We start from the raw sequence: 14,931 nt of genomic DNA on the forward strand, positions 1-14,931 counted from the left end.
GACACAAGTTGATTTGTGCATCCACTCCGTACAGTGGTAAAGTGCTCGTTTGTGTGCAAGGTCTGTGCACTATAGTGCACCGCTCGCTCATATGTGAATACTTGAATACTAAGTGTGTGCGTGCGTGTGTGTGTGTGTGTGTGTGTGTGTGTGTGTGTGTGTGTGTTTGTATGTGTAGCACTCAGCTGTCCTATCTATCCCAGGTATGTGTGAGAGTGCATGGCAGGTCGCCTGTGCCAACTTCTCAAATAACCTCTGGTAGAGTTGCATAGAGGGCACAATGTGGAGTGGCTGATAGGAGAATGGCACTAATCCACTTATTTTGGAATACAGTTATGTAAATTATGTTTTTGTTAAAAAAAAAAAAGAAATTATATGTCCATGTCTTTATGAGTCTGGATAGATGTTCTGCATTAGTTTACTATGAAGGAATATTAGAGCAACACTGACCAGAAAAATGTGTACTGATGAGGGGAAAAAGTAATGTTTTGAGAAATTTTCAATGAGAATTAAACCTTACTAGACAGTACCAAAACAAAGCCATAACATTTCTAGAAGTTAGAATTTTGAAAGATACAGTTGTAAAGTTACAATGAATAAAGAATGCATCTATGAAAAAGATACAACTTTATGTGAATAAAGTTATATCAGTGTGGCCCTTACTCTTTTGTAATCAGATTGTTAGTTTGCTTCTTGCCTCGGTTGACAGTATATGAAGGGTTATTTGCAACCTCCTGAATTCACGCAAATGTTCCTCCTGTGCTGTAGACAACAAGTACTTGTACAGAGTGCTCTAAAATGCAAACATGCTAAAAAAATAAAATAAAATAAAATAAATAACTCTATCGCCAATGCAGAAGCAGCATTCATTTCATTCTCTTTAGGGAGCTGGGTATTTTGGGATTGTCTCGGATGATGGTTAGAGTTTAACACTTTCAACCCCAAAAAACATATTTGCTGTGAGTTAATCCTCCTGTTAACAGGGGGAGAAAAAGCAGAGCAGGCACCTATGTTTGACAATCTAAAGTGAAACAATATGACAAAATAAAATAACGAAGAAGAACTGGATCATTCGTTTGCCTTAGGTGCAACATTGGTGTGTCTACATCATTTTTGGTGGTGCTGAAGCACCCCTAAAACAAATCCAAGCATCCCGAAAATTTGAGAGTTGCTGTCTTTTCTCATTTTCCATCATGGATTGGGTTCAGGATCACATATGTGAGCTGTAGTCTATCACAGCTGAGTTTGGGTGAGAGGTGGGGCACCCAACTGATTCGTCACCAGTCGGTCACAAGACACCAGACCAGCAAACCATTCACAACTCAATCTAGATTATTCAACTAACTAGTCTCGCCTGTCTTTGGAATGTGGGAGTTTGTAACGAAAATACCCATGCAAGTGTGGTAAACATGCAAACTCTTCACTGAAAGGTCTGAGTCTCAAATCAAACCCAGAACCTTTGACTGTGACCAGTCGCACTGTGCTGCTCAGTACATTCATTATTTAAATGATACGCAAATTTAGGACGTACCTCTCAGCTGTTTTGCAGCTCTTCAATTATTCCAACGTGAGCATCTTTTCCTCTGGTTCATATTAGCTCAAGACTAGTCAGGAAGAAGATACAATATACTGATCGAGTTCAATACATGGAGTATAGGGAACTACCCGCGGCTGCAGAATTTGATGATACAGACGGCAAACACTGCAACAAATGCGCTGCCATGTAGACAAGCGTGACCCAGCCTTCTGCAGACATTTTAAAAATTCAAGCAATAATTTAAATATACATTTGCATGGTGTACTATTTAGCAACAAGATAAGACAGTTCATTCATTGGTAGTGTACATTTCTTGTAACATATATACAACCATACTCTGTGTTTTTTTGCTCATGCCTTTGGTGTTCCTTTGTTGTCAGCTTTGGCTCCTGTAAGTCCGTTTTCGGTATTGTCGTTCCCTGAGGCGTTAACCAGGCACTCTTTACTACAAGGCGATGGAGAAAAGAAAGATTAGCACACAGATGCAGCAGTAGCAACAATGAAAACCATAATTATTTCTGATCTACTTGAATACCATTGCCATACTAAAGAAAAATATATATATTTGTTGACTGCTGAAAATGCTAACAGTGGTGACAGTACCACTTTGCAAACACCATGCATGTTGATGATGAGTATTATGTAGATGAGTTTCATTTACCGTATTTTCCACACTATAAGGCGCACCGGATTATAAGGCGCACCTTCAATGAATGGCCCATTTTAAAACTTTGTCCATATATAAGGCGCACCGGATTATAAGGCGCACCTTCGATGAATGGCCCATTTTAAAACTTTGTCCATATATAAGATATATACATTTGGCCCGCGGGCCAGACTTTGGACACGCCTGCTGTAGTGGCTCTATATTGGTCCATATATAAGGCGCAGCTGATTATAAGGCGCACTGTCGGATTTTGAGAAAATTGGAGGTTTTTAGGCGTGCCTTATAGTGCGGAAAATACGGTACTATCTCTAAATAACTTACTTCTTTTCATCATCCTTCAGCAGGAATTGGACTACCAAGGCCTTTATCACCATAACAATGATAACTAATCCAATGACTCCGCCCAACACAGAGACAATGATGACAGTTAAAGTATTGTCAACCTCCCTCACTGAAAGTGTAGACAAAGAGACATTGAGTGAGAGATAGTAAACAAAAAAATAAATCAACAATACATGATAGGATATGTCAATACAGTAATCCCTCGTTTATCGTGGATAATTGGTTCCAAAAACCACCGCGATAAGTAAAATCCGCGAAGTACGGTCACCAACAAGAAGTACTGGGCAGGCTAACGAGTTAGCGGAATGATGCTAATTCGCGATCATGCTAACACGCGAAAATGGACTTCTAAAGGAATGTAAACGAAAATTTGGAGCAATACTACATTGTCCTAAAGGTTAGATACATGTTTCCTCAATTTAGAAGTTTTATTTTGACTTTTAAATGTTTTTTTAATTTGGAAAAAAAATCCGCGACATAGTGAAGCCGCGATAAACGAAACGCGAAGTAGCGAGGGATCACTGTATAGTGCATACTTTGATCCACCACATAGAGGGTGTAGCTAGCGCTGTGATTGCGGTATTTCTCTTTGGGGTTCCTTGCAAAACAGATATACTCTCCCTCATCTTCAAAGGTGATATTCCACAGCAGGACAGAAATATTGTGGCCCTTTGTAGCGCCTACAAACTCTATTCGCGGGTGTTTTACTTTCACTTTGGCCTCCGCACCTTCGCTCGGAACTATCCCATCGCATAACTACACAAACACACAAGATAACATGACTCAGTTATGACAATAAAGGTTTCATCAATGTGCTGATGCTTGCGAGGTCCGTACTTTTTCCTTAGAGCCATTGTTGTTATAATGCCAGCTGAAGTAGAGCTTGTGAATGCCAATGCAGGAGGAGTAGGTGCATGGGAGCAACACAGTGGAGCCGTTCATTGCCTCAATTGATGACACCTTTCCTGTTGACACCTCCAGTCCACGAACGTGCGGCAGATCTGAATAAAAGACTGTGGAAATGGGACGCACAAAAGACATATAGTGTATTGTGAGAGATAAACAGGTGGGCTGCGTGAAGTCATTCAATTTCACTACAGTGGTCCAAATAATACATCTCTCCTGATAGATATTTAGAAACAACATTTTTGAGGCTGATTTCAAAAATGTCTACACCTTTTTTAGCACATCATGTTTTTGAGCAATTTTATTTTTATGTTTTACAGCTTGACAAATAAAAGCCTGCATAATGTGGATTTTACCATGCGCTGTACTTTATAGTTAGGACATGTCTAAATAAACCAACCAACCAACCAACCAACCCTAACCCTAACCAACTACGTATATTGGTTATATTTGTGCACTGTATTCAGAAGTGTGTCCGAAGACTTTACCTGATTTATTTGGAACCAATGAGAATGACTAATGATACATAGAAATTAATGGAATTAAGTTAGCGAGAGCCATGTAAAATTATTAAGGTTGTTCATCTTGCATTTGTGCATGGTCCAACGTTCAATGGCAACTACAGTAATGCTCACATTATTGCTCTGCCATCTGTCAAACTCAAGGCCCGGAGGCCAGATAAGGCCCGCCACATCATTTTATGTGGCCCGCGAAGACAAATTGTGCATCAAATTCGTGTGTCATTACTAGAATTGCAAATTGTCTTCACTTTTAATAATCTCTTTTTTTTTTTAATATTTGACCAGTTTTTTGTCGTCTGATTTGAAAACGAGTTATTTGTCAGTTTGTTTTGTAGCTTTTACTGTATATAATATGAGGTGCTCATACATTTATTTGGGTTGACAGTCATAATGGCCCTCCGAAAGAAGCTATGACTACAATGCGGCCTGTGAAAAAAATGAGTTTGACACCCCTGGTCTCCACTTAAGTCCTATTTATAAACACTGTCCTTTCTACCCTGACCATCACGGGATCACATTGCGCAAACTGGGATCAACACATTCACTTGACTTTACACCTGTAAATTGGTGTTTCACAGCGGATGAGTAGTCATTTTCTTTCTTCCAATTCCAACAACAAAAGTAAGACTGTAGAACTGCCTTTTTTTTTACAGTAAAAGGCAAATTCAGCTACCTTTCCAATACTTTGTTGTTCCTAAATCGTTATTTGTGTAAAAACTGTAAAAGTGTTTGCTATCACATCATGTGTCAGCTCATGTCTTCGTAGTTGTTGTCTGGTTCTAATTCTGCCTCCTGATCTTACCCTTTCATCTTGACTTCTACTAGTGGATATTTTTATCTCCTGTCTGCATTCAAGTTGACTCGCCTTCAATAGCAATGTGAGCTGTTCGAATCCACCTTATTCTTTTTTCTTTCTGGCTCTTGTCTCCTCTAATGGACTTTTACTTAGCTTTGAACTCTGGTCACTTTACGCTGGTGCGTCTTATTGTTCAAAGAACGCATTGAGCACGGATGATAGAGCAAGATAGTGAAAATGATACTGCAAGGTGGTCTACTTGTATTTTTAGATGACATAAATGTGTTATCAATGACCACTCAAGGATTTGAAATGTTTCCATGATGGAAAGGCTTTAAATGGCTGGGCTAGCATTTCCATCCATCCATTTTCTACAGTGCTTGTCTTAACTACAGGGTCATGGGTGAGCCTATCACAGCAATTTTTGGGTGAGAGGCGGGGTATTGATCTGGCCTGGCTCACTGGTCACAATTTAGACAATTCTGAGTCTTGAAAGAACCTAACTTGCATTTTTGGAATTACATTTTACGATTTCTCCTAGTTAGTTTTATTGTGATTTACACAACACAATCCTGTTGTTATTTATCAAAACCAAACACGTGTGATGATTTTAAAGGTTCAAATGGATTAACGGTATTTCACTTCATTTGAATGGGGACTATCTCTTTGGTTCACGAATAAACTTACTAATTAAATTTTGGTCACGGAACATGTCAAACTTGATAATGGAACAAAATGCAACTGCTATTATGTAGTGTCCTTGGCTGACAGTCAAGGTGATGTCTTTTATTTAAGTAGGCCACACATTAAAGGGTTAATGTATTTCTGAGCAAACCCACAGAGAACCAACCGAGGACACAATTACCACACAAGAGAGTGGGGTGAGGGAGTGCTGCTGGGAAGAACAGAAATGACAGAGAGAGAATGGTCGCAGAGGAAGAGAATAAAGTGGAGAGACGGGTGAGAGACGGATGGAGGGCGTCAACAGGAAGGAAGAGAGAGATGGACAGGGAATGTTAACGGAAATGTTCTTTCCAAGGTGACTAAATGACAGCAGAGCTGAAAATGACAGCAGTAGTGACGCGACTCAATAAAAACAACTACACTGGTGCATGTGTGTGTTAACTGATACAGCGTGCGTAAGATGACTCCGGCAAACACATGCATCAATTTACGACAACTTTTGACAAGTTGCATTTACAAGCTATTGACACTTGATAGTGACCAAAGCATGTTAAAACATGTGGTTGTATTGTACAGTGCATCAGGAAACAATTATCTTAGTTCTTTTTTTTTTTAACTTTTGTTTACAGCCATGATACGTCTCTAAGAATAATGATGGCCATTAAAGTTGACTAAAACAGTTACAAGGATTTAGTTTGACAATAAAAACGTAGCTAAACTAAAAACTAATTCCCTTACACTTATTCAAATTGTTTTGTCAAATAGAACGTCCATAATATTGATGAGTGATAATAGTGCGTAATTTTGGTAAAATGTATCGATTTGATGGAACAGCGGTTACATGGCTTGAAAGTCACTTTATATCACGACTGAAGAGAGAGCAAGAGAGAGATAAAAATGTGGTGTGTGTGTGTGCGGGGGGGGGGGGGGGGGGGCTCCTTACTGATACATTAAATAATGTAATGTTTGGAAGGGGAAATGGTGCAAATGAGATGATGGCTTGCAGGAGTGCTCCTCCATAGAGATGGGGAATTCATCATGACAACTTTACAGTCACAGACTTGTCAGGACTTTCATAAGTACTAACTCATTAAATTGATTTTGAAATTTGTTTTAAAATAACTTAGACATCACACAAACTAAGTGGAAGCTTTGTGTATCGACACAAACCCTAACCCACGCCACAATTCCTCAAAAAATGATGGGTTGCGTTAATTTACTAAACTTGCTGGTGCTTTTGATAATTTCCCATTTAGGAGAACCCTGTATTTCTCAAATGGTTGTGTACGGGTGGAGCAAGAGATGTTGATGATGAGAGAGACAACACAAACGCAAGGTGGGGTGTTGCTGCTGTGTGCTAGCGCAGATGATAAATAAAATTGTCTCCACAAATAATGTCCACTCACTCCTGCATGAAAGACGAGAGCTTGCCCTTAAGTCCGATGTTTCTGACAGCCCTGGAGCTAGAACACAGAGGTCCTTTGCACCTCGACCACGTCCGGAGCCTGGGGCCACTAATAGCTAAAATAAGATGTAGTTATCCGAAGTAGTAGTGAGATCTGTTTGTGGCACATTATGGAAATTGAGTTGGTTAAGGCATGAGCTGTCCTGTGATGTGCCTTGCCGCACTGCTGTCAGACCATACTGATGTGTCAAATGTTTTTTTTTCCAAGTGGCCATTTGGAAATAAAAACAAAGTTTTTGTTATATTTATTAAAACTGTCAGTGTGGCCTGACAAGAAGACATTAGTTAAATGATTTGTGACAATATCAGCCCTCTTTAGCCCCATCTTTCAATTTGTAAAAAAAACACAGCATCTGAGGAAAAACAACCAAACAAAGACACATCCCCAGTGATTGGCCAAATCCAGAGACAAAACAAGGATGAACAGGAGTTGCCTTCAGAGGGGAAGCTCGGCCCACAGAGATGCAGAATTGGCATGGAATTAACAACATAACAGGTTTTTTCATTTCAGATTTTTGATTGATTGTAAATTCCCCCCCGAATGAAACTTCAAACTGAAAACAACAGGTTTTATAGCAACACTCCATAATGAATAAGTTGTGCTAACATCAGATTGTTTTCAGGGCAGCTCAGGCCTGCTACACATATTAAGATAATTGGGCTGTTTTTGTCCTGATTTTACCCTTTATGTCTCATAAGATTTATCCTATAAAAAGGTCCAGTTGTCTGAGGTATGTAAAGAGTCGATTTGTACCAATAATAGGGTCCAAAAAGCCTTGGGGGCAGACAATTTGAAATATTAAACGTGTTCAATGTCGATGACTAAAAATGCTCGTGTGCTAAGGAAAGCCAACTTCTGTCAAGTCATCACTGCGTGAATTGTGTTGTGGAATGGAAGCGATCATGTCCATGTCTGCAACTCACCCAAATCATCTTAATTGTGATTACTGATCAGCCTAAAAATGATAACGTTCTGGACCGTGATAATAAGTACACCTCACATGTGTTGTCAGCTTGCTTGCACCAGAAGGTGTAGGAGGTGAATGCTATAAGGGTGATGTGAGTAAGACCTAATGTTAGGACTTGGAGGTATGGATTTACTGTGCTGGCATTGAGCCACCCACCTTGCATGAAATTAGTCTGACACAGAGGAAGTAAAGAATGCTGCAAGTCAGAAAAAATATACTTGACCACCAACACACAAAAAGGTGCAAAACACAGATTGAAGGGATAGAAGTCTCACTCACCTAGCAGCAGTGCAAGTAGAAGACCTGGCACACTCCAGCTGGTGCTGTCCAATGACGCCATGACAACTTATTTTGTCCGAATCCTTGTGTTTTCCCCCAATTCTGAATGTTGTCCTTGTTCTGTTACAGTTGAGTTACGAAACCAAAATGTGGCTTTTAGTCCCTCCCTTTCTCTCTTTCCTGTCCCAGCAAGGAAGGAGTTCTGCCTTGGCTGGAAAATTTGTCCCCCCCCCGCCCCCTGTTTGTGTCCCCGTCCTCCCCACTCTCTCTCCCTCTCTGTCTCTCTCTCACTCTCTCAGCAGTCTCAGTAGTGATCCAGCAAGCAAATAAAAAAAAAAAGCCAGCGCAGAAGCTATTTGGCGATGTGCTGTGGTGTCAGATAGCCTTCAACACTCTGGCAGCAGCAGGATCCGTCAGGGAAGCGCATCAGCCAGCAAGCCACACAGACGGGAGACGTAGGATGGATGGAGTATGAGAGAAAGAGGAACAGAAAGGGATGCTGGTGCAAAGCAGCCAGGCAGAGAAGCAGAAAGCAAACGTCTCCCCGGCTGGCGAAGATAGAAATGAGTGCGGAAGGTACTGCAGAGGGAGAGAGAGGGAGAGAGGAGAGGGAGGGGAAGCTTGGAATGTGTGTTGGAGTGGTGAAGGTGATCACACACACTCATGTATGGTAGTTCAGGACAATTTGACTGAGTCAGCCTTACTTTACAAGAGTTGAAGATAGGATGAGTGCTTTGCTTCAGTCACGCCACATGATCAGCACTCAATGTTTTCTTTGCTGCATCCACTCAACCTGTCTCACTTTCATGCGTCGTTTACTTTACGCCCCCTTCGTGCTATCTTGTACTGGCATCATCTGACTTTGTTCACTGGCAAGACAGACATCTTGATCTGGGTGAATATCAAGGTTCACCTGGATATAGTGGAACTTGATAATTGCAATGGAGAAAATAATTGGATATACCGTATGAGTAACTTGACGTGGACCACAGCCAAGTGATTACTGTAAAAGACATCCCAAGTATTCAGCTTGTTGGTTCTGGGCCCCAGTTGTTCCCATTTCATGTTTTTTACGATTCGTTTAAGTGTAAGAAATACAAAAAAAAAAAAAAAAAACACATCTATTGAACTTTCAAGAAGTGATAGAGTGTGAATAAAACTATTGAAACACAACTCATTGAATGTCAACTTCCTTTTTATAATCTCTGGTATTCTTCTATTTATCAGTATTCTTTACAAGTAGTGAGACAAATGGAATTTGTAATTCTAGAATATTACGTCAGTGGCTAAGTGCTTCTTGTATTAATCTCACCCATCCACAAATAGTTCCTTGCATGTGCATTAAAATCAGAGAGACGGGAAATGGAAGAGGTTGCGATATTTATTGAACCGGGAATGTGGTCATTTGATGTTGCATGTGGTTAGCTAGTTCAGGGTTAATGGCACTACCAGTTGCTTTGGTATGCATTTTCCAGTCTGCACATTAACTGGACAGACCTACAGTGCATATAGCATACAGATTACCTGAGTCCAGTTTCCCAACATTTTGACTCCAGCCACATACTGTCTGACAGTTCACCAGCAAAGAAAAAAATGTCACGAAAAATGTAAAATGAAATGATGAACTAAAAAAACAAAAAGTGAGCCTTATTCTATTGTCGGGATTGCAAGAGGTGGATGCCCAGGTTAATTGCGTTGGTTGTCGTAAATTCTCCAAATAATTTTGCAGAATTTACGATTCTGCAATCACTTCTTCTTGGTAATCATCAAATCATTATATTATTAATCTGTAAACCTCGTGACGCTTTAAATCGAGTAAATCGAGCTGCAGAGGTTACATGCTTTGTCTGAGAGGAACCTACTTGAACCCATCAATTGAGTCCTTCACCAAGATTACACAATACAAAGAGACCTTCCATAAATCTCATGTAAACCACTGACACAACCCTGCAGTGGCCGTGAGGAAATGCGGTCCACACCCTCAATGTGGAGAGCTACCTCCTTCAATGGATTCATCACTTCCTGGCTTAACGACCTGCGAGGTTGTCATCAACATCAGAGCCAAAGACTTAAACATTCATAGCAGGGAGATGGGATTTAAGGATAAGGGATATTGGCTAGCCACTATAATCATCTTGTGAGCCAGCTCACTGACTCATTAAACATTTGACAAGCACAGTAGCTCCTCTTTAACACCACTCATAGGCCAAAGATGGGGTGCAACATTCCTGCGCCCTGTGCTGGATGATGTCACAACCCAGCTAGAGATAATGCGCACGTTTCTTCCGTTATTTCAATGATTGTAAATTAAACAACAAAATACCTTCCGGGCAAGTTTTAGTGGTTAGCACACTCGGCTCTGGACCGGTGTGAACAGTGGAGAAGAGGATTCAAGCCCTATTTTGGCTGAACCACACAGAACACCATTATTGCATTACTACATTTTATTAAGTTGTCATAAAAGTCAAACATCCACACACCAGTGTGGATCATACGCTAAACCTGTATAGAGGCAAGTCACTATCCATTGAATTTACACATACTGTAAGTCTTTGCATGTTCACTGTAATATATAGTGGCAGTGGCATATGTGCACACATACCTGGTCCTGGTGACCTTGGAACGTTTGCAAGGCGGTGCACGAGAGGACATTACACTGATGAGAGGAGGGGAGAGGAGAATATTAGTGAGCTGTGGGAGAAAAGAATGGTGGGAGGGAAGGAGAAATTTGCGGAAAGGCAGAAAAGGTCTGAGGGGAGTAGATGTGACAGGAGGCAAAAGGGAGTAACATGAGAGGGGGGGAGGGAGGGAGGGAGGGTGTGGAGGATTTCTTTCTGGGACGGCTGAGGCACTGAAATGCTGCAGTGAAGCCACATGGCTAAGATCACTGCCACGCATGCACACACAGCGGACACACTCGCACACACAGAAGGTCGTAACCTTTCCTCTACCATACCAACATCATCTTCCTGGATGGGACACGACCCCCCCACCACACACACATACACACACACACACACCGTCTGATTAACCTTCCTATCACCCAACGTTTCGGCCCGCTCCATCCTCTCCTCTCCCTCCCTCCCTCCCTCCCTCTCCCCCTTTCATCCTCTCTCTCTTTGCAGCAGCCGGTGAGTGAGCACATTTCAGAGAACATCCTGAGTGGCCCTGTCTCAGGCTCATCTTCAGTTGTGTCACCATCCGAGCATCTTCTCTCTATTTTACTCTTCTCACCATGACTCTTTTTTACCCTTGTCTTGGGTTCACCATCTCAACCGTGTTGTCTTTCTGTGGTTTCCACGTCTTCTTTAACCGCGCTGGTCGTCCCATCTGACATTTGGTCTGGAACAAGATAAAATACGAAGGTGAGTCTAGTTTAAAATTGAGAGCCACGCACGCATTTGGATTCAAAGTTATTTCTAAGTTGCAAACTATATATATCAAATATGTGACAAATATGTGTACAGAGATATTTTTTTGCGCAGACTTTGTGTGGTTGGCCTTGAAATGAAGGACAGTCGTTTGAAAATGTTTGTGTTCAGAAATTGATGAATTAATATGGGCGCATTATATAAATGTTCTAAATTTCAAGTTGTTTCAAATGCTTTCGGAGATTTTTTGAAATTATCGGTGTTTAGCAAGTCTGCCTCACATTTGTTAGAGTTCTGATAATCTTGGCTGGGGCCCTCCTGAGTGCACGGGGGGTGCTTGTGTGTTTTCTCCGGCTCCTTCAACTTTCTCTCACATACCCTAAAATACATTTTGTATGTAATTTATGTTGATTCAAGACTCTAAATTATGTAGCTCTGAGTGTGAACGGTTGTTTGTCATTTGACCAGTGAGTGACTGCCAATCTGTGTCCGTCGAGCAGAGATAGACGCCGTGAGCTAAATGAGGACAAGTGCTGTAGAATAGTTTAGATGAACGTCATCCTTCACAATGGTGTGTAAGCTTTTCTATCTTCTGATAATATCAGTGATGTATATATATTTTTTCAAATCCTACCCAAAATCAATGGCTTATAATTTTTCTCATTATCAACAGAACTTTTGACCATGTTTCAACACTTCACTGCATTTTTTCCATTTTGGATACAATTCATTAAAAATATTCACTTTTAACTGTAAATTTTGTCAGGGTAGGAAAAATGTCTTGACTTTGGCTGAAATATTTTTAAAGATGATTGACGTAGTTTATACACACACAGATGTTAAGTTTATCCTTTTAAATATATGCTGTAGTTTTCAGGGGCACTTGAATTTTTTTTTCTTTTGTCCTTCAGCGCTTCTACGTGCATATGATATATAGTACCGCATATGGATGGAAAAAGCCAATCTCATGTGACTGACATCAAACATGGCACTCAGTGCATCTACAATGAGAACAAAAAAATAATAGTTTGTTTCACACTGAAGTCAGGCAGATTTGGCAGAGAAAGTGATGAAAACGAAAAAAACCCGCATATGGGCAAAAATGCAAAGTAATGCCGGTTGTCCCAGCTGACCTCTGAATGCAGCTTAGCTCAGCTGGGCTTTGATTCTCGAGGCTTAGATGCATTGCACCACACAAGATGCACATTAAGTCCCAAACTGTCTCTTATTTATATTTTACAATAATATTTTTTCCCCTTTATCAACCTATGCAATGTGTGGATGAAAGAGGCCCAAATTTAAGTCACCGTCAGACAATATTAGGCTATATAAGACTAAATGGAGCGCTTTGAAAGAAGATGCAGTGCAGTTTTATCAAACCGTAATGCAGCTCTGAAGGGATTTTAGAGCACCACTTTCTCACAGCCATATAAATATTAAATTTCTCAGCGTTTGTCTACGTTATGCTGTTTATTTATTTTTATTGAAATATATTTCAACAATCTATGACAGCTACTAGTTGTCACACTCCAAGAATCAGAATTGTAGCACACTTTATACACCCAACAGTATTGTCTTTCGCTTCTAATCAGTCTGTTTTTAGCATGTGACCAAGCCATACTGCTGAGCCAATGTCTAGCTTGGATTTCATTACCATGACAATGGGGCTGCGCTAGAACTTTGCGACTGGTGAGTCTTTTCTACCTCTCCTCATTTTGACTTGTTAATTGTTCTTCTACAAATTGCAACGGTATTTCCAACCATAAAGTGTGAAATGAAATGATTAAGTAGATTTTCTATTAAATACCTTGTTCTCAAAATGTGCAAATGAGCAATTCATTTTTCTTTTCCAAATTACAATATCACCATTCATGTGTCTGCTGCATGCGCCATGTGTAATTCGGCAGTTTTAACTCATATAATATCCTTTCATTAAAGTCATTAAAAATGTATCTGTAAGATTTTGATTGGAATGAAATCTTTACATCAGACAAATATGATGAAATACTTTATTGGTGACTTTTTTCAACATTCACGGTGCTTAAATTAAGGATACATCCTTAGCATACAATCACCATGCCATGTTCTGATTACAAATCTACACGTTCCAGTAAACAATTTACGTAACTTTTTATATGCTTTTCTCCTTTATAGCTTGTTTTACATGCTCTCAAATATAATATGATTTAAAAAAAAAAGTGGTTCTCAACTGTTGATACTCTGGTAACCACATGTTTCTATCACTGCAAAGTCCCGACCCACTTTAATAAGTTAAGATGAATGAAGCATATGTTTTTTGTTGAAAAGTCTAAGAGTATTTTATTTGTTCAAATTCAATTTCAAATGAGTTTGACATGGTATCGGCATGGCATATTGTTAACAGAAACCTGTTAACCAAATAGCTGCACTGTAATTGTTTTCAAAGTAGGGAGTAAATTTGGGAGCTTAAGATCAGGGGATGCTTTGAGAATAATTGTCAATTTTTGTCTATGTGAAGCCCTTTGAGACTGCTTGTGATTTAGGGCTATACAAATAAACTTGACTTGACTTGAGTAAATAGAGCACACATGAACAACATTTTCTGACAATTATGCAAATTGTATGTTCTATCTGGGGACTTGATATACCTCAGTACTGTTCTGTAAAATATCAGCGAACAAATACATGCCATTTTTCCTTCAAATGTGACCCTCCCAAAATGGACCGCCGACACAATTTTGGGCCCCGACCCACCAGTTGAGAATCACTGATGTAAAATATGTGACAATGTGCAAAATAGTGACCTGACCTTTGAGGCAGGAAATAAAAGAAAGTCTTTTAAAAACAAACACACACACACGCACACACGCGCACACACACACACACACACACACACACACACACACACACACACACACACACACACACACACACACACACACACACACACACACACACACACACACACACACACACACACACACACACACACACGCACACACACACGCACACACACACGCACACACACAGACAAAGACTTTTGCTTTGCTGCATTTGGAATGTAAATCCTTATAAAAGACAATTCTGGTTGGACTTGTTTTTGGATCTATGCTTCTATACCACACTTTCATATTAATCTTTGACCTACAGAAAATGATATGAAACATCTAGGCAGTATTTTTTCTTTTTAAAAACAAGTTCCTTTTATCCCAATAAAAGAAGCGCAATATGAAGAAAGGTGCTCAATTGCTACACAGTGTAAACGATTAGGTAAGCATGCTCAGATGATATCATGTTAATCTCTCGGTCTGACATAACTTACATTGGTACATGTTGAAATGTGTTAACGAACATGCAATAAGTCTACTACAGTGTCCATGCTTTAATATAATGACGTGGTTGTAATGCAAAACTAA

At 40.0% G+C, this 14,931-nt stretch overlaps 1 protein-coding gene and 1 long non-coding RNA gene across 2 annotated transcripts; one reads left to right on the top strand and one right to left on the bottom strand.

The window, feature by feature from the left end:
* Positions 1–1,608: 1,608 nt before the first annotated feature.
* Positions 1,609–8,406, bottom strand: scn4ba (sodium channel, voltage-gated, type IV, beta a). Its single transcript, XM_037268727.1, has 5 exons — positions 8,166–8,406; positions 3,384–3,559; positions 3,083–3,302; positions 2,526–2,655; positions 1,609–1,982 (listed from the first exon to the last, which is right to left on the bottom strand). The coding sequence occupies exons 1-5, from the start codon at positions 8,224–8,226 to the stop codon at positions 1,889–1,891; spliced, it is 681 nt and encodes a 226-aa protein (XP_037124622.1). The 5' UTR covers positions 8,227–8,406; the 3' UTR covers positions 1,609–1,888.
* Positions 8,407–10,870: 2,464 nt separating this feature from the next.
* Positions 10,871–13,722, top strand: LOC119133079. Its single transcript, XR_005100044.1, has 2 exons — positions 10,871–11,530; positions 13,129–13,722. It is a non-coding gene; the product is annotated as an uncharacterized LOC119133079 (long non-coding RNA).
* The last annotated feature ends 1,209 nt before the right edge of the window (positions 13,723–14,931 follow it).

This window comes from Syngnathus acus, chromosome 13, assembly GCF_901709675.1.
Source record: "Syngnathus acus chromosome 13, fSynAcu1.2, whole genome shotgun sequence".
NCBI classification, from domain to species: domain Eukaryota; kingdom Metazoa; phylum Chordata; class Actinopteri; order Syngnathiformes; family Syngnathidae; genus Syngnathus; species Syngnathus acus.

Bases quoted from the DNA above. Each gene is read 5' to 3' on its own strand.
- scn4ba (XM_037268727.1), bottom strand. From the start codon at position 8,226: ATGGCGTCATTGGACAGCACCAGCTGGAGTGTGCCAGGTCTTCTACTT. The intron at 2,656-3,082 runs GTATGCACTATA...CTACACTTTCAG, and splicing joins CCTCTATGTGGTGGATCAAA to TGAGGGAGGTTGACAATACT. The intron at 1,983-2,525 runs GTAAGTTATTTA...ATCGCCTTGTAG, and splicing joins CTGAAGGATGATGAAAAGAA to TAAAGAGTGCCTGGTTAACG.